Source organism: Arachis hypogaea, chromosome 3, assembly GCF_003086295.3.
Source record: "Arachis hypogaea cultivar Tifrunner chromosome 3, arahy.Tifrunner.gnm2.J5K5, whole genome shotgun sequence".
Lineage (NCBI taxonomy): Eukaryota > Viridiplantae > Streptophyta > Magnoliopsida > Fabales > Fabaceae > Arachis > Arachis hypogaea.
The window spans coordinates 45,134,150-45,154,857 of record NC_092038.1 but is presented as its reverse complement, the minus strand read 5'-3'; the positions used below and the strand labels follow the sequence as shown (position 1 = coordinate 45,154,857).

The window sequence follows — 20,708 nt, the reverse complement described above, 5'->3', positions numbered from 1 at the left end:
AACCCATATTTATTTTTTACCATGCAAGATATTAATTTAATGTAATTTATAGGTATCATATTCTATGATTATTCTTTAACGATGAAGAAGAAAATGAGCTATTATTGTTTAAAGAGATAGGAGAACTCTCATTTAACATAAACTTGTTCACATGAACAATTAAAATTGTTTATGCAAATGCTTATGAACGTAACACTTTAGAACTTGCATGCATTGTGAACCAAGTCATCTATGAAGTCAAATTTATTACTGTTGGTCAACCACAAGATCAATCTAGATTTACAAAATCCCAATATGAAGTTCCTCATACTTTATAATATTTGAAAAAAAAATGTCTTGACAAATCTAAGTAAGTCAAATTTATAACTGTTGGTCAACCACAAGATTAATCTAGATTTACAAAATCCCAATATGAAGTTCCTCGTACTTTATAATACTTGAAAAAGAAATGTCTTGACAAATCTAAGTGTTTTGTTCATATTCTTTAAAATGTTTTGAAATTTAGTTGTTGAAATATTGCACAAAATAGACTTAGAGTTAAACTGTTTGTGCTACCACAGTTAACAATTATGCCAAAAAAAATATTTTTTCACTTGGAAATATCTTTCTAAATTTATTTGATGTCAATATCTTAGGAAGTTAGTATATAAATAACGATTTTCATAATTCAATAAACTTTTAAATTTAGTTATTATTATTATGGTTTTTACATCATCTCAATGTAAATATCATATGTTAATAATTAAATAATATTAGTTTTATGACATTTCAGTGTTAATAAATAAAATTATATTTTACTATATAATATTCTTTATTATTATATATTTTTAATAATATTTTATTTTTCTAATTAATAAAAATATTATAAGACAATCACTTTTAAAAAAGATTAAAAATATTTGAAGAGACTATTTTAAAACTTTTAAAATTTTTCAGAGACTGTTTTTTGAAATTTTTGAAAATTTTAAAATTTTTCAGAGACTTTTGCAGAGGAATTTACCTAACAAATGTATAAGTAGAAACTTGTGTTTTTCATTCCTCTAAATGTATAAGTAGAAACAATAATATCTACATAGGTGTGCCACTTTACTTTTTCATTCCTCTAAATTCATTCTGGTAGAGAGAACACAATACAACTAAGATTTGAATACACTGTCCATAACAGACACAAAGTTGTCATGTTTAGATTTCCATCATTGTTTTTTTCCTTAACCTTTTCTTTTATATTTTAAGAGCTATAAATTAAGGATGGAGATATGTACATAATAACGTCATATTTATTGACCACGAGAGTGTGCAAATACATACAACTATTTAACTGAGGCGTTGCACAGTCATTTGCAAAGATGAATAGCATGACAGCAAAGATGAAAGTGGTGAATAATGTCAATTGTCAACAAAAGTAAGGACAAATATTATCGTATTGATGACCATGTAGGCTATTCCAACGATAGACAGGTTGAAGTTAGTATTATGAGTAGATATGCTATTGCAAACTGGATGCAGAAATTAGATATGTAGAGTAGAAACAAAAATGACTGGGTAGATTTCTTTGTATCCAATTTCAACAGCCATGTAATTTACACCCACCAGACTCAGAAGTTTTCAACTTTCAAGTAAGCAATTGCTGCCTTGATCCACCAATATCTTTGACTAATAGATGCTAAATTTACTTCCCATGTCCATGATAATACCCAGAACCGATGGCATGAAGATGAGACGCCAGCGTGCGAAGGTCTAGGATGTGTGTATAAACCCAAAAAAGGAAGTGGCACGAGTAGCGCCAGCCCCCAACATCTGATCATCTATAAAGATACCTTGTATAACAAGAGATGCGAAAAAATTTAATTAAATAAGCAACACCACCTCCACATATTCCACAGCATCAGCAGGAGCCACCAACTTGATAAATCTTACAAGTATTGTTCATGTATTCTGGCACGATTCTCCTCCCACCAAAGTCGAGCATGCATCTCCCCAAATTTTTCTCGGCTGTACGACATTCAAGGGAATAAGAAGAAAAATTCCAAACAGTTTTAATATGTAACCACAAAAATGAACTCAAATGCGCAGCTTCATTCTTGCATCACAAATGATTAAAAAATTCAAACCGGGAGAGTAGAGTGTCTAACTGTATTATACAGAACAGATTAACAAGCGACAGGGTCAAACATAGTTAAGTACATAGGATGCTTGACCAATATTTCTAACTTGAAATCCTAGATAGAAAAATTTACAGTACTCTGCATTAAGTCCTTTTAGATTTTTGTTGTATCAGCCAACAAGTAAAAATTGATTCTCACTTCAACTTTTTGAGCTAATCCTAAAGCATATTCTTAATGTCATATAATCTCTGAAGTAAACAACTATGACCTATCAATTTTGAAAGACCATCTCCCTGAAAAACTTGAGTTGAAATAATGCTTACTTGTACCCAAAATTTTAACCTATAAAAATTGGGGCCCCATTTGACAGAAATTTTTGTCAACTATAATTACTAAAAATTTAAATTGTTAGGACCACTATTTAGAGGCAAATACACAATTTTATGTCTAACATGGAAGTTTAGAACAACCCAAACTCCCAGGATTATGTCTAATACTTCATCCTAGTTAAATAGTAGTGAGCGAAATCATCATACATGAGGGAATTATCTAGCCATGAAGTTGGTGATATTGTACCTGAACCTCACTCGTTTGAGCTCCCGTTTGCCACCTGGGAGTGCTCTAATGGTAATGTAGACTCCAGGTTCATCCTGCTCAACCCATTCAGTCTCCAAGTCACTAGCATTGCTCATTGATAGTTCCCCGGAATGGTCCACTTCTCTGGATGAGCTACTTATAGAAGCATCCATCGATGACATCTCTGTCTTGGCAGCGCTAATGGTTGAAACCTTTGGGGTTGAGTTCAGACCGTTTGAATCATTGTAATGCCGGGATTGCATCGACTGATGATCAAAGGAATCTGAGGATGAGTACCCCATTCCCACCCCTGTTGGGCGGTACAAATTTCGAGGTAGCCGTTCCTTGGTTAGTGGAGGTGTTACAGGGCTGTCTTCTATTGATTCACGCTTTGAACTCTGTTTTCAACCCAGAAATGCATCAATCAAAATACAGTAAAATACTAAGTACTAACTTCCACCCAGTAGTTCATCAAAACTGAGGACAGCGACTACAAAAGCTTGTTTGTTTCAACATTTGCCTAATATGCAAATATAATGGAAAAAAGAATTAACATCTTACTCTGCTTTTTGTCCAAATGATATGACATATTGCCGGTTAAAACTTAAATCATTAGGTGGGTTATACTAGTTTAGTCTATCCAACGATCAACTCTTTATTTTTTCAGGTGCGAAATTTCTTACTCTAGGTATTTAAGGAAAGTGGGAAACTACACCTTAAAAGCTAGCTGCTAAGAGGAAAGAACCACTCTCCTTATATACAACATCAAGCATCTCATACTACTCTATGTGGGACTTTGAGCACCCCATAATACCCAAGTCCCTAACAGAGGAACATTGTGGTAAAGTATAACCAACTACCCACTAGAACAAAATCTGTTATTAGCACCATACTGAAAGTGATCGAGTGAAATTGCAGATACAGTAATAGATTAAAACTTAATTACATTTTGATATGCAATAGAATTTCCCAAAAGACCAAAATAAACATTATCCTAAGTAACACCTAGCTTCCAAATACTACATTGTGCACGACAAATAATGATCATGAGCTATTCAATTCAAAATTACCTCATCTTCAGACCGTGGTGGAGTTGGAAGAGGGAAAGCTTGGCGGTTAAGCCTTTGAACATTGTAAAGTTCCATGACCTTGTCATAGTTCTCTGCCCACCATCTTTGAGCTTGCCATTTGTTAAATATCTCCCGACTATACAATAAAACTAAACATATATTAATCCACTACTTCTGATCTTTGAAATGTTCGGAAAAGTGCAGTTCAACCATAATTTAACAACGGCGAAATAAGGGTTTCTTCTCTTCTTCTTTACCACCCCTTCGTTCTACATTTTTCTTCTGTTTGCAGGATGGAAATTAAGTGGTAAATTAATAAGAGTTTTGCTAAAGATGCTTAATGTAGAAAGCTTTTTTTGAAAAATAAATATTTGAATTTTCCAATAATTTTTTAATGCATTTATTGAAGAAAAAATTTTAAACATTTCTAACCATAGCAAGTAGCAACTACCAAGACCCAAATAATAATTCTTCAAATTTGCAAATATAATTAAGCTTTTCCAATGTGGGCATCAGCGTATGACTGATCCACCAAACAAAGCTTAAAACATCCAACTAACAAGTTGTTACTTGTTAATGTTATGATTATGTTAATTGTGTTGACCACCATTTTTTTTTCTTTTAATAGGAATCGTTTTGATTTCTAGTGGTGTGTGACACTGTAGCCAATCATGCTAGACTAGGTCACTCAATTGGAGATGCTTTTTGACAAAGAATTCTCACTTGAATAATTAAAGGCAAACCGGCCATTCTGTGCGTGAATATTAAAGTTGCTCTAAGGCCAAGAGGCCAACATTGACCTTACGTACAGTGGAGTTGTCCAAGCAAACGAATGCAAGTGGGTCCCAAACTTTAGTGTCAACTAAATGCACTACTAGGCGCGCCTAAATATGTAATGATTCAGACGGTTCGTTAGGTTCTAATATTAGCTTAAGAACACTCTAAGCCTAAAATTGTTGAGTTTAAATTCATAAAAAGAAAATAAAAGAAATAGAATAAGAAAGATGGAGTTAATTGCTATGAAAGACATCTAATCAAGTGCTGCAGTGCAGAAAAAAACAATTAATTTCCACACACACCAGCTCAAAAGGTTTGATTTATGATATATCGTCAGTGTGAAAGAGTTTACAAAAATTGTAGATAGAAATTAAACTCAGAAGCATATCGGCAGAAAAGAAAAAGAAAAATCATTTGTGCACTGACCCACCCACCAGCACCATATGGTTAGGATGGCACTACTAGGAACCATGTAGGTCCAAACTACACTTGACACCACTGGTGCTTTTATCCTACGATATGATGAAAGAAAGACAAAAAAAAAGGTAAAATACTATGTTATCTTCAACGTTAACTTTGTTTTATGCCCACCTAGTACTGGTTCATTTCATTCCAATTTTGTCTTGTATATATATATATATATATATATATATATATATATATATATACATATTTCTTGAATGGAAGATGATGAGAATTCAGAGCACTTACCCCAGCAAATTGCAGATTAAAAGATAAAATCTTGTATTATAGAGGAAGACAAAGTCACTAATAATAAGGAATCAACAAGAAAAGAAACCATAAGAGTCTTCATCCGACCAAACGACAAGGCTCGGTTTTAAAAAGGTTACCAGCACAATGAACACTGACCCACCACCACTTACGAAAGCCACAGTCAGTTTTTCCTTTCTTTCTTTCTTTCTTTCTTTCTTTCTTTCTTTCTTTCTTTCTCTTTAGGACCCACTTTTTGAGATTGCTTTTGGCAAGGGCGTGAAATAACAGTGGAACTGTGGACCCCTACCTAATAACCCATTTTTCATATATCTACTCCTCTACGGAGGAGGGTTGATTGATTCAGGCTTTGGGAAATTGGAAGACTTTGGAATTAGGATGCTTCAAAAATAAGGACAATAGTGATTGGTGTGGTGACTGAGCATGATTGATAATAGTGATCACAAAAATAGTTATAGCTATATTCTGTTACCTCTTTTCCAATCCAAGCAACGCTCTTGACCAAAACAGAATAGACAATAAGCTGTGATTAATATCTAGAAGGTTTTAAAAATTTGGATTATTTTCGGGATTCAGAAATCATTAATTGTCTGGTTGTGGACCATCATTCACCTCATTCAGAATCATGGTTCAAAGACAAATGATACTTTAATTGCACTAAATGTTTTACATCTAGATAGTAAAGACAGTCTTGTACCCGACTTGTAAATGTTCTGTGAATTCAAACTCCATAATCATATCAAATTGCTGCTTCTTTTTTTTTTTTGGGTGGAATGTGAGTTTTTAGGTTAATAAAATAATAATTTGCTACCTAACAAAAATTCTATTCACATCATACCATATTATACTTTTTGAACGTTCCAAATAAAATACTACGATCAAAACAAAGTTGGTGAAATTTTCAATCAGGTTGTTATTTCAATAAAGAGAAAATTAATAAAAAAAAATCAACATGTAAGGAAACAAATCCCAACTCATTTCATTGTTACCATAAACCAAACAAAACAAGACCCAGAAATTCAAGGCGTTAATCTCCCAACAAACGAAACAAGGTTAAGAACAAAGAAGAAACAACTACCATAAGCTAATAACCTATAAGTACTATACTACTACTCCTATATATGTCCATGCATTTAACGAAGAAAATGAGGATGTCCCAAAAGTTAGTAAAAATAGAAGTACCTACTTAATGACAAGGGAAGTTGACAGTCCACCATACCCCAAAACACAAGGCACCCATTGACCGTTGTCATTATCACTATAGCACTATCCCCACATTCAAATTGATTGCTTTGTCATTCAAATTGATTTTTTTGTGTGTTGAAAATGAGATTATTTGGTGTAATTACAGGTTTGATTTATCAGATGGAAAATCAACATGCAAGTTGCGTGTTAGACATCTGTCATCATTTTGGCAATACGTAAAATGGGTGTTGAATATGTGTCAACATTCAACATAAAAGATGTGTATTGGACACATTTTCTGCACATTCATAATACTATAATATACTTTAAATATTAATATTCAACTAAAACGTTATCTTCATCTCTATATTAAAAATAATTTTTGTTGAATTAACAATTTCACACTTTTATACATAACAAATAAATGTATGAAATTTATAGTTAAACTATTAATTTAAAATTATGGGAAAAAAATGACAATTTCATCATTTTTATTTCATACAATTTGAAAAATAAATCTAACACACACAACATTTTTCAAAAATACACACATATAACAATTTCTCATATATATAATTAAAAAGTGTTGTGAAATTAAAAAGTGTAACATTAATTTTAACTGTATTTTTTAAGTGGCATTAAAATTTTAAAATTTTGTGTCCATTAAAATTTCATAATTAATTAATATATATAATTGTAACAAATACTATTATTATTACTCTTATTTTTAATAATATCACTTTACACATATTTTTTTATATATTTTTTTATAAATTTGTAAAATAGGAGTGACATTTGACCATATCCATTCCCCATAATTTAACATAAATACAGTAGTAACAGGATACTAAGTAGTGGCTAATATTAGATAATATTTAAGAAAATTATTTTTTATGTTAAAATATTATTTTTACTTTTTTAGAGATTACTTAATAATTAATAAATAAAAAATATTTTTAAAAGATCATCAAAATTTATTATTTTTTATCATTATTTTTATGGTTCCGCTACGTTACCAACAATATATCTGCCAACTTCTGTCAACTCTTATTTATAATTGTGTTTCATGGAAGTGTGTTAGTGGATGTGTCTAATAAAAATGTTTTTTTTATAACTGTATTTAATAGAAGTGTCTTTATAGATATATTTTCTGGATGTGTCTCTTTATATATGTATTTAAAATATATTAATTACTAGACACACCTACGAACACACTTCCATGAAACACAAATATAAATAAGTTGGCAGATAATATATTGGTACCCTATACTTTTCCTTATTTTTAATTATAAAGTCAATTTTTTTAGTTAAATAGTCCAATAACATTTTAGTAAATAAGAAATTAACGGCCAAAACATTTTTTATGATTTTATATTTTTTTTAATAAATTAATAAATAATAGCACTAAATGTGGCGATTCCGATAACATCGACCATCACCACGTTCACCTTAATGAACAGTCACTATCAAATACCATCCCTAAAAAATTCCTTACACACAATATACAACACAAAACGGCAACATAAACCAAGCAAACGACAACAAAAGAATGCGTTCGAGTTTTTTCGGAATATAATATACGTATACGCGCACCTGAATCGTATGCGCTTGAGGTCGTTCCCGCCACGGGGAAGCGACACGAACGTGATCAAGACGCCGGGCTCCACCTGCGCCACCCACTCCTTCGGCTCGTTCTCCTCCACTAGCACCACCACCGGCTCCGCCCTCCGCCCGCTCCCTCCGGCGGAGCTCGGCGTCCCCTCGCCGCTCGATATCCCCTTAAGTCTCGCCTCCATCTCCTTTCCCCACCCTGTCCTTGTCCCCGCCGACGAGCTTGAGCTCCCTGTCCGTCTGTACGACCACCGGAACCGATCCGAGTCCCCATCCGAGTCTCCACCGCTTCCAATACTGGCACCGCCCACTCCACTGGCTGTCCTGAGTCGACTCGGCGGCGCGCACGGACTGCAGTTCTTGTACGCACCCGACGCCTTCAACGCAATATCCTTTAACTGAAGAAAACCAAAAAGAACAAACACACGCGCCCGCGGTGGAGAGTTTAAATCACGACACTTAGATAAAGCAATGAGAGAAAGAGAGAGCTCTTGCACTTTTTTTTTTGTTTCTTTTCCTTTTCTCTAATAGAAGTTACCTGAGAGGTGATGGACTTGACGGATTGATTCTTTCCGATGCTGGAATTGGGATCGTCCGGGTGACTCAGTGAGTCTTCCCCGAGTTTCTTCGGCCGAGCTATGCAAGTCAGCATTTTCTTTTTCTTTTTCTCTTTTGAAAGAGAAGAAGAGTGAGTTGAGAGGGGAATAGAAGGTTAGATCAGATTGTTGGATTATAAAAAAGCGTGGTAACCGAGAAACGATTATGAGTTGGTGCCATGCGAAGAAGCAGCAGCGACTTCAATTACTACGACGAGATCATAGATTGTCTTCTCTCTGCTGATAGAAACTGCAAAATATATATAAAAAATATATAAAACATGTAAAAATATGAGCATTGAAGTGTGGTGGCAGCAGCGTGTTAATTAGTTAATTAATGAAAATTGGAGGAGGGGGTTTAACAGTACTAGTATGAGGGAGGGGACCATGTGGTCGGAAGTAACTGGCGGATTCAGGTGGCAGTGGGAAGAAGAGAGAGTAAGTCAAGTGTGTTTGTTTTTGTTTTTAATGGGAGAGGAGATGATTTGATTTGAGGAGAGCAGGAGACTGTGGAATCTGCTTTTTGTCTTTGGGGTGGGACTATCGGCCTATATCAGCCTATCATTTCCTTTTAACCTGTTAATGCGGATGTGCGTGTCTGTATCTGTATCTGTCTCTCTTGACCTGAGTTTCGCGGTTGCCGTCCTTTCAAGCTTTTCAGTATTTGTTGGGCTCGTTGTGGACTCAGCTACTTGTGTTGGCTGAGCCCGTTTTTCTATTGGACAGAAGACAATACATCCCAATAACGTACACAACTTGGGGCTGAAAGAAAACATAACTAATAATCCATGTATGACAACGACTAAAAAAAAGAGAACTTTTTCCCCATTGCCTGCTGTAGCCGATTCTTGAACCAAAAAACGATAGAAGTTCTCAAGGACAAGTCTTTCTCCCATCTTCCATCCTCGGATCTTTGTCTCGGATCAAGCTTTTCCAAAATAAAAACATTGGTAAAGTAACAAAGTAATTTTTTAATAAAATTAAGAAAACGAACTCATACATAATAAAAAGTTACAAATTTAAAAATAATTATAATATTATTTAACCACTTTATCAATCTCCTCATTTTAGATAACTTTTTTTTTTTATTTTACCTGTCATCTCCTTCTCCTTACTCTTTTCTTCACCTTCTTACCCACCATATCTCATATACTTTTTTTTGGGTAATGTTACTATGCTAAAGGAAAAAATTTTTCTCCTATGCTGAAGAGGCGTGGCACTAGAGGAGAGATAAGGTGTCTTAGCATTGTTCCCACACTTGTAGACAAGTTCTGTGTCAAAGCAGAATGAGTAGAATATACAACATCATCAATATTAATTACATTAGATTAATTTGCTTTTAATGATGATAATTTATTTGTTGGACTTAATTGAGAATTTTTTTAAATAAATAAAAAATATTTTATTTATTAAAATAAATAATTTGTAAAATAATTACGAAAATACGTAGTATGTCTATAAACGAGACACTGTAAATGAGATACGTGATAAATTATAATGTTTACAGTATAAATGAGATACAGCAAGACAAATTTTCAACAGCTATAAAAGGATGTACAATCCTTGGTATTCTCTATATACATTTCATATCTTTTTCTCCTCTATCTTTCTTACAAAAAATAGGCAAAAATGTCCAGTAGTAGCGGATATCTGGTTGTCTGTGTGTATCCTAATTATTGTATGAGAAACAATGACAATGGGGTGATATTTGAGTGTGATAATATATTACTGTTGCGCACTCGGTGAGTAAATTCCTTGTCCGAGTTGAAGAGTCTAATATTGAGTAACCTTGGTGGTTTACGAAGAAAAGAGATCGGAAGGGTGGGGTATAGGTTGCTAGTACTGTTGGAAAACAGAGTTTTTCAATTTCGTCTGTTTCGGCTCCATAGCGACGAGCATGTGCGCCTCATGTTTGACATCCATGGAAGAATCATAGCAGAACAAGTGATGGAGCTTTTCACGGAGGTTGGTGATATTGGTGGCGGCGGATCCGCCCACTCAACCTTGGTGCAGGATGACCTACCTCTCACACCACCACCGATTCATGTTGCTAGTCCAGTGGAAGACATTGACGTGGATGATGAAGACTCCGATGAGGACTATGTTGCGGATAGCAACGATAGTGATTCTTCTGAAGATGATGAGGAGGAGGAGTTTGTACCAGAGACACCGGCCGAGACAGCGGTGCGCTATGTTTTGCCTCCCCCAACTCGATTCCGGCGCTATCAGATGTAACAAGTCACTATCATGCATTGGATCTATACGCGATGCATGAGAAATCTCCATTTTTCAACACCGGGAAAGAAGATTACAATGAGGTAGAATTTCGGATTGGCCACAGATTCAAAAGTAGAAATACAGTAATGCAGAGTGTGAAGAACTACAGTATTCGTAGAAGTGCTAAGTATCGAGTTGTTGAATCGGACCTATTAAAGTACCATGTGCATTACCACCAATCTGCAACTGGATGTCCCTAGAGTCTCCGTGTAGCCCTTCGATAGAATCGTAGATATTGGTGAGGTCAAATTTAATTGTGGAGTACTTACTCATTTATGATTGTTATATCTGGTGTACTTTCCAATAATGAATGTTTTATTTTGTTAGGGAGGTCCGGAGGGTTGGTGAAGTGCATACATATTTTTAGCACCCACCATGTCCTAAGACTATTGACAGTTGGGCAGCACCCTCATATGCAATGTCATCCTGCCGCCGTTGATATAGTCCAACCCATCTGTTAGTATCCGTGTCCTACAAGGTGCGGTTTAGCAAAGCTATCACTTCAAACCCTAGTAGAGAAAGATTTAGATGGCGAAGCAAAAGGCAATTGTGTAGATATACGGAGACTGTGAGGAGTCATACAACAAGGTGCCAAAGCTACTACAAGCACGTCAGAGTTGTTGTCCCGGAACAATATGTGAGCTCATGGCCTTACCTTACTATGATGAGCACCTTATGGTCCGTAACTGTAGCATGTTCTACAAAGTATTATGGGCCTTTCCGACTTGTGTTGAGACTTTCAAGCATTACAAGCCGTTTGTTTCTATCGATGGCACGCACATGTACGGCAAATATGGTTCTTATTACGGTGGTGTTGCTTATTGCAGTGGCACAAGACGACAACAGTGTAACATCCTATTACCCTAGGCCTTACCTCATGCCGTAAAGGTTCGAAGGATAACAAAGTGTCACGACAGTTCTACAACTTGTATAGTAATATATATATAGAAATAAATATTAATACTAGAAGACCGATAAAGGAATAAAAGCTCAAAGTCAAATAAAGCGGAATTATAAAGCGCGAAGGGTTCACAAACGATAACTAAACACATTGGCATGAAAAGATACAAAACATAATACATAAATATATAACCTTGTAGATAGCTCGATGATACACAAGGTAATAATTAAAGTAGACAAGATATATATAAGTATGATATACAAAAAGAAAATTAGTCACAGCCTGCGGAGTTTAGGCCGACTAGTCGAGAGATACAACAGAGTTTTATAAAAGGCTTACTTTCTATCTCTCAAAAACATTAAAGCAAAAGCCTCTAAGGCAACAAAGTTATATACATACAAAGGATGAGAAAGTAACTATATCAAAATAAAGCATAATTAAAACAAAGGAGAAACCATCCTCTGTTTTGTCACCATGTCATTTTCAAAATCCGAGGCTCAAGTTAGGATCTGCCATGGTTCATTAAAAATAAGGTTTTACAAAAAATCACCAAAATGCTCTAGTTTCCAAAAACTTCAAAACCAACCCAAACAAAACACACTCAACACAGCTCAAATATCTAGAGTAAACACTTTCCAACTATTTCTCAAACATATAGCTACCAAACCATCAAATCCTCATAATTTTTTTAATGTCTTCTCAATATAACCATCTTAAACATAATCAACAATTCCAACATCAAAAAATTCACATATACACCATTCTAAACCATCACAAATATTGTTTATCAACGTATCATCATAAATTCTCAAATTTCTCATCATCTATCAACAACAACATCATCAATCATCAACACATCAATAACCACCCATTATTAACATCATAATTCATCCAATCATCACAATCATCATAATGATCAATATTCATACTCCACCATATACAACTCATTCAATCTTCATCAAAATCATCATCAACCATAATATTTACATGCAATTAATCATACAACCACATCATTCAAATCTATCTTAAAGACCATTAGTCTAAGTGTCACGAAAGATTACATATTATATAAAGAAAACCGAAACCATACCTTGGTCGATTCCTAATATGCACAAAACACCAAAATCCTCAACCAAGTTCAATGAGCTCAGCTACCAAGTCCACTTCCAAGCAACCAATTCACCAATACACTTCACACAACCAATTTAAGCTAGCAAATACACAAAATTTCACAAATCAAACCTAGGGTTTCATATATACAAAAAAATACAAGGGATTCGAATATGCTCATCTTACCCAATGTTGATTGGGACAAAATCCAATAGCAATCAAGTGCTAGATTGTACCTAAACACCAAAAATCACAAAAATCACTCATTAACCATAACCAAAGTTTTAAATTTATTGGGAAGAGAGAATTGGGCCAGAGAAATCGAATTCCTTACCAACTTGTTTAGCTAGAATTGAAAAGCTCAATGAGAGCTTTGTGTGGCCAGAAATGGCTCGTCCATCAGATCTCCATAGCTCAAGTTATGGCTCAAGGAAGATGAAGATAAATGGTGAAAAAGGGTTTTCTTCTCCTCTTCACAAGTTCAGCACCCCTCTCTCTCAAATTAGATTAAAATGAGTTGTTCATCAAAAGTTGTACATATATATATATATATATATATATATATATATATATATATATATATATATATATATATATATATATATATATATATATATTTGTACCCAACTTAGCCCCGGTCCAACTCGTTAGCATTTTAGGTCTGTTGGGCTAAACCTTTAGAATTAGCGTCCGGCTTTCAAATCTAAATTATTTTTATCTTTCTAATTAATAAATTGAATTTCCTAAATTTATCCACTCATACACGATACTGGACAGACTTAAGCCGGTACTGCCACCTAAATTATTGGTACGTTTTTATGTATTTTTCAGCAGAAAATTTCTTTTTTCCGCTCGGAAAAATTCACTGAATCTAAATTTCACATATATATTTTCTAATTAATATTTCTAATTTTTCAAACCTATTCCAAGTAATTCATTGATTATTATTTACATTAATTATTTTCGGTTCTTACATTCTCCCATCCTAATAAAATTTTCGCCCTCGAAAATGTTAGTCTCCACAAAAATACGCGATGGTAGTTCCATCCATTCCGGCTCATCTCTGAGCAACCTTAACTAGCGGAACTTCCTTTCCGTAATGTCTAATGGCACCAATTTGAAACTTAATCAAACTTAGTTTTCTTTTTCTCCAACTCCTAGTTCCTTAATTCTTTGCTAAACTTTAAAACGAATTATGCTTATATCCTCAACATCGGCTCAAATTCATATTTACATCCTTTTATTCCTAATTACCACGCCATGACTTAATCAAATTTAAGCCTATGCCGTACTCATCCTTCTCACTCTTAGCTCACTCAAATCAACCTCAATACCATATTAGCATTTCAACTCAATATGTTCCAAATCCGTCTTTCAAATCAATCATTTCCTATTTCAATCTAAACCAAAGTTATCATGAGCAAATATCACAATCCTTATCTTTCAAACATGACAATTGTACTCACCTATTACCGAAATCCAATTTACTCACCTACACTCATCTACACAACTATTTTGGAATCAATCTAATCTCACAGTCAAATTCAAACTTAGTTTATTGGAAATTATTATTTTCATTAATTCGCTAACCTTTCAGGTAAACCTAAGATATTTTCGGTCACCATACTACTGCTGCTATTTACAACTATACCAACTCTAATCCTAAATAATGTTTCACAGTTTCAAGTACTCATCCATTAATTTTCAACCATCCAACACTTTCAAAGCCTAACAATTCAAATTCAATTCACTACAATAAATCACTCATACCCAACAATAGTTTATATACTAACAAAAATTTCAATACCATCCACACAATCACACTCATAACATACTCAATCATTTCAACAACTAAAATATTCTATTCTCCATTTTCTCCACTTATTCAACAAAATCCCAAGGTCCACAATACCACTATACCGTTTATTCCGCATTTAATTATTCAATTCATTTAGAATTTTACCAATGTATACAATTCAATCTCCCTTAAATATACAAAAAAACTAACGAATTTCTACTTATTATAGCTAAAATCAAAGGCCACTCAATGTCAAACTTAGTTAAATTCAAGCCTAATACATGCTCTACTTATCTCAACACTTAACAATCCTCCATCTACCTAGTGTTGTATCAATCACCCTATAATCTATATGTAAACCAAAATCAAATGTGGTTACTCTCATTCTCTCTTCGTGTACATGGTCGACCTTGCCTATAAGGCACCATTTGGTTCTCCTATCCACACCATACAATCGATATCAAGGTGATCAGTCTCAATATCTCAAGGTCAGTGCTTCAATCATCCCAAAATATGCTCACAAACAAGCATGCTATGCATATCAAATAGATATCTAAATAGCACCAAAAAAAATGACACAGAGTATGTAATGAAGTACAATCGGGTCATCCCCCAGGTTAACTATATATAGAAAAAGCTATGTATAAACTCATCGGGATGCGCGACGAGGGACAGTCTAGTGTTTAGCAGCTGGACTTGTCGGGTTGGCTTGATAAACAACAGATGAGACTCATCAGCTATAGGACAGGCATGCATAATATGCATATTGTTTGAATTGCTTGTTTGTGCATTAATTGGGATTGCTTAAGTGATTATAACATGCTATTTGTTATATTTTCTATCTGTATTACTTATATTCTACCTGTGTTTGCCATTGTCTGCTTGTTTATTTCTGTAATTTCACCGGAGATGGAAGAACGGACGAAAGGAAGAGAGAGTTAGTGTTCTAGTTAAGTTTTAGTTAGATTTAAAGAGTTAGTTTAGTTTAGAAAGCCTTAGAAAACCACCTTGATTTATGGTTTCTGTTTTAATCTTTTAAATTTTATAATCTGAGTGTCGGCGCTCTAAGATTGCCTCTAGCATTCGCAGGACCTTATATCTTATGTGCGTGGCACCTTTACCATGCTGAGAACCCCTGGTTCCCATCCCATACGATATTTGTGTTTTTCAGATGTAGGTCGAGAGGCACCTCGCTAGGCATCTGGAGTTTTCTGCAGCGAAGTGGGCTTTTTGGGATTATACTTTTGTTTTGTTTTGCTTTTATATATATGTATAGACTCTCCCTATGTATATATGTTCTACTTTTACACCTCATAGAGGTTTATGGAGAATTAGGGTTACTTTTATGTATCTTGGGTTATGGATTATATATATATGTAACTATTATGTGGCCAGCCTTAGCTTCGCAGGCTAAGTTCGGAGCTTGATATTTTGTATTCTTGACCCTTTACTCTTGCTTTTATATATATGTTTATGGACCATTAGTTTTCTTCCTACGTAGGTAATCTCTTTCCTAAGCGTTGCGCTTTTAATTTTGCAATTTTGTTTTACCTATTTTTCAAGGCTCCTAGTATACTACATTCTTTCGACTATTATACATATTTATATTCTATTTTAGAGGTCGTAGCGCCTCGCGGCCTCTTTTTTACATCCTAGGTATAAAGCTTTGTGTGGTAGGGTGTTACACGAATCACCCATTTTTTCTCGAAATAGGTTTTGTTACCTATTAGAAATGAATGTTTCCTAAAGACGTAAAAAGAGGAGTTGAATTAAGGAAACAAAGGAATTTGTAACTTAAAACATTTAGTGCAATGGAATTGATAAAGAGAGAGATTATTTTAGTTTTTTTTAGTTGAATATGGCAGAATAGAAATAACGAAGAAGATGACACTACGATATATCCAGTCTTACATCCAGTCTCCACCACAAATTACGATAGAATTTCCATTATATATAATCAACTTGATTACAATAACTAATACAAAAGTCAAACTAATTCTTTCACACCTAAGTTATATCTAGCTTAGAATACCTTAAAGTACTCACCCAACTTAGAGAAAAGGAGACCGCATGAACTCTTCTTGAGCTCACACCTCTAAAATACCACTCATTTCAAACAAAGCTAAGAAATCATTAAGTTCTAACACAACTTAGAAATAGAGAACCAATCCTAGTTTAAGCAATCAAAAACATCATTATAAAGATAATGAATATTATGACTATTTTCAAAACAATCTCTCTTATCTTTGATCATTCTTGGCTTTTTTTGTGATTCCTCACTCAAATATGAATAAACATTTTTCAATTACTGAAAGATAGAATAGAAAAAATGAAATAAGATTATTCAAAAGTATGAATGCTTTGTGTTTGTTTCTTTTTCCTTGAGTTCCTTAAAGGATTGTTAATTATATAATGATGGCCAAATTCCAAGAGTGAATCATTCTTCTTTAATTTTGAATCTACTGCAGTAAAGGAATACTTTTTTTCTTTTATTCTTTGTACTTTTGTAACCTTAATAGTTGTTTGCATTGATTAAGAAAATTGATCTTTCCTGTTTTGTTTTACAAATCATCGTTGCATTATTGTTATGACCATTAGTGTAACACTCTACCACGCAGAACTTTATGCTTAAGTCATAAAACAGATGTGGTGAGGTATTACGACTTATATATAAAGTTGAAAAGAGTTTATGACGAGGAGTCTTGAAGGAAGGTTTTAAGCAAAATCGCGACAAGAAAAAAATGCAACACTTACATAATGGGAACTAGAATAAGAAAGGAAACTGATGAGCGGATAATTTATACGCTTTTTGGCATTATTTTTAGGTAGTTTTTAATATGTTTTAGTTACTTTTTAGTATATTTTTATTAGATTTTATGAAAAAATCACATTTCTGGACTTTACTATGAGTTTGTGTGTTTTTCTGTGATTTCAAGTATTTTCTGGCTGAAATTGAGGGATTTGAGCAAAAATCTGATTCAAAGGCTGAGAAAGGACTACAGATGTTGTTGGATTCTGATCCTCCTGCACTCGTAGTGGATTTTCCAGAGCTATAGAGACCCAATTGGCGCGCTCTTAAATGCGTTGGAAAGTAGACATCTTGGGCTTTCCAGAAATGTATAATAGTCCATACTTTGACCGAGATTTGATGGCCCAAACTAGCGTCCAAACACCCATCAGAGACCCTTTTCTAGCATAAAACGCCGGAACTGGCACCAAAACTGGAGTTAAACGCACAAACTGGTACCCAAGCTGGCGTTTAACTCCAAGGATAGCCTATGCACGTGAAAGCTTCAAAGCTTAGCCCAAACACACACCAAGTGGGCCCCGGAAGTTGATTTATGCACTACCTACTCATTTTCTATAAACCTAGGTTACTAGTTTAAGTATAAATAGCACTTTTGACTATTGTATTTCATCTTTGGATCATCATTTGATCTTTTGATCACATTTGGGAGGCTGGCCATTCGGCCATGCCTAGACCTTCTTCTCTTATGTATTTTCTACGTTGGAGTTTCTACACCTCATAGATTAAGGTGAGGAGCTCTGTTGTTCCTCATGAATTAATGCAAGAACTATTGTTTTTCTTTAAATTCTCGCCTACTTCTTCTCTAAGATATACTCTTGTACTTAATTTAGTTAAGTCAGAATGAAGGGGGTGACTCGTGACAATCACCCACTATCTTCGTTACTCGCTTAACCAAGATCGCGTGCCTGACAACCACAAAGTGGTCTACATGATGTTCAACGTAGTCATTGGATGACAGCCGGAGTATATTCTCTTGGGTCTCTGATTCACGGATTTGCATCGCCTCTCCTGACAATAGAGCATCCGAATTCGTGATTAGAACCTTCGTGGTATAGGCTAGAACCAATAGACAGCATTCCTGAGATCCGGAAAGTCTAAACCTTGTCTGTGGTATTCCGAGTAGGATCTGGGAAGGGATGACTGTGACGAGCTTCAAACTCACGACTGTTGGGTGCACTGACAGTGTGTAAAAGGATCAAGGGATCCTATTCTGACACAAGTGAGAATCGATAGATGATTAGCCTTGAAGTAGATGTGCCTGCTATTTTTCATCCAAGACGAGAAATGTGACAGTTGATTAGCCATACAAAAATCGTAGCCGGACCATTTTAACTGAGAGGATCATACACTTTGCCATGGAAGGGTGGACGCATGATTGGATGAAGACAATAGGAAAGCAGAGGTTCAGAAGCAACAAAGCATCTCCAAACGCTTATCTGAAATTTCCACCAATGAATTACATAAGTATCTCTATGTTATTTTCCGTTTTATTTATCTTTTAATTATCAAATCCTCATAACCATTTGAATCCACCTGACTGAGATTTACAAGATGACTATAGCTTGTTTCAAGCCGTCAATCTCCGTGGGATCGACCCTTACTCACGTAAGGTATTACTTGGACGACTCAGTGCACTTGCTGGTTAGTTGTGCGGAGTTGTGAAAAGTGTGATCACAATTTCGTGCACCAAGTTTTTGGCGCCGTTGCTGGGGATTGTTCGAGTTTGGACAACTGACGGTTCATCTTGTTGCTTAGATTAGGTAATTTTATTTTATGTTTAAGTTTTTTATTTTTATTTTTGAAAAATACAAAAAAATTAATAAAATCATAAAAGAACCAAAAATATTTTGCGTTTCTTGTTTGAGTCTAGTGTTAAATCCTAAGTTTGGTGTCAATTGCATGTTTTTTTATTTTCTTAAGTTTTCGAAAAAAAAATATATGCATTGTGTTCTTCTGTGATCTTCAAGTTGTTCTTGATGAGTTACTTTGTTCAATCTCATGATTTTCTTATTTTGTGTTTTATGTTATTTTTCATATGCATTTTTGAATTCATAATGCCTAAACATTCAAAATTTCTAAGTTTGGTGTCTTGCATGTCTCTATTTTCTTAAAAATTTTCAAAAATATGTTCTTAATGTTCATCATGATCTTCAAAGTGTTCTTGGTGTTCATCTTGACATTTAAAGTGTTCTTGCATGCATTATTGGTTTGATCTTAAATTCTTATGTTTTGAGTCATTTTGTGTTTTTCTCCCTCCTCATTAAAAATTCAAAAAAGTCAAAAATATATATCTTTTCAAGTAAATAATATAGAGAAATGAAGATTCAAAACATAAAGCAGAAGAATCACAGAGAAAAAGAGCTCACTGGCATTAAAACGCCATTAAAGAGGAACTTTGGGCGTTAAACGCCAGAATGACTATCCTTCTGGGCGTTTAATGCCAGTAAAGCTATCATTCTGGGCGTTAAACGCCAGAATGGGCAATATTCTAGGCATTTAGAAAAATGCCCAGTAAGGAAGGATTCTTGGTGTTTAACGCCAGCCAAGATATCTGGCTGGGCGTTAAACGCCCAAAGAGGCAGCCACACAGGCGTTAAACGCCAGAATGGATATCATTCTGGGCGTTTAACGCCAGGATGACACAAGGGAGGTAATTTTGTTTCCAATTCGATTTTTTTTCAATTGTTCATGTTTTAAATAATAATTTTAAAATCTTATCTTTCCACATTTTCAAAAATCTTTGCTAACAATTAATGTTTTGATTAAAAAAATTGCAAGTTTGTTACTTTCTTGTTAAGAAAGGTTCAACCTTTGAATTTTAGAATTATATCTTTTAATTTCTTGTTAGTCAAGTCATCAATTTTAAAAATCAAATTTTTTTCAATCATATCTTTTTAAAATTTTGATTTCAAAATCTGTTTCTAACTTCTTATCTTTTCAAAATTATCTTCAAATCTTTTTTTAACTAATTACTATTTCTTATCGTTTTCAATACCACCTAACCACTTTTCCACTTCCAATTTTCGAAAATCACTAACCACTTTTTCAAAAACCTTTTTTAATTTAAACAAACAATTAGTTAATTAAAAATATTTTTAGTTTTAATTTTTGAATACTCTCTCTCTCATCCCTTTCTATTTCATTTGATAACACTTCTCTTC

The 20,708-nt window shown here is 34.2% G+C and overlaps 1 protein-coding gene across 2 annotated transcripts; it reads right to left on the bottom strand.

Annotated features, from left to right (window-relative positions):
• Positions 1-1,257: 1,257 nt before the first annotated feature.
• Positions 1,258-9,595, bottom strand: LOC112790485 (protein Brevis radix-like 4). 2 transcript variants are annotated; one of them, XM_025832913.3, is made up of 7 exons: positions 9,021-9,595; positions 8,595-8,902; positions 8,039-8,454; positions 3,752-3,887; positions 2,682-3,079; positions 1,918-1,992; positions 1,258-1,817 (listed from the first exon to the last, which is right to left on the bottom strand). In XM_025832913.3, the coding sequence occupies exons 2-7, from the start codon at positions 8,706-8,708 to the stop codon at positions 1,802-1,804; spliced, it is 1,155 nt and encodes a 384-aa protein (XP_025688698.1). In that variant the 5' UTR covers positions 8,709-8,902; positions 9,021-9,595; the 3' UTR covers positions 1,258-1,801. The 2 variants fall into 2 exon arrangements, with proteins under 2 accessions (XP_025688698.1, XP_025688699.1); XM_025832914.3 differs by having other exon boundaries at positions 1,752-1,992.
• Between the last annotated feature and the right edge of the window lie 11,113 nt (positions 9,596-20,708).

Bases quoted from the DNA above. Each gene is read 5' to 3' on its own strand.
- LOC112790485 (XM_025832913.3), bottom strand. From the start codon at position 8,708: ATGCTGACTTGCATAGCTCGGCCGAAGAAACTCGGGGAAGACTCACTG. The intron at 8,455-8,594 runs GTAACTTCTATT...GGTTTTCTTCAG, and splicing joins TCAAGTCCATCACCTCTCAG to TTAAAGGATATTGCGTTGAA. The intron at 1,993-2,681 runs GTACAATATCAC...AATGTCGTACAG, and splicing joins CTCAAACGAGTGAGGTTCAG to CCGAGAAAAATTTGGGGAGA.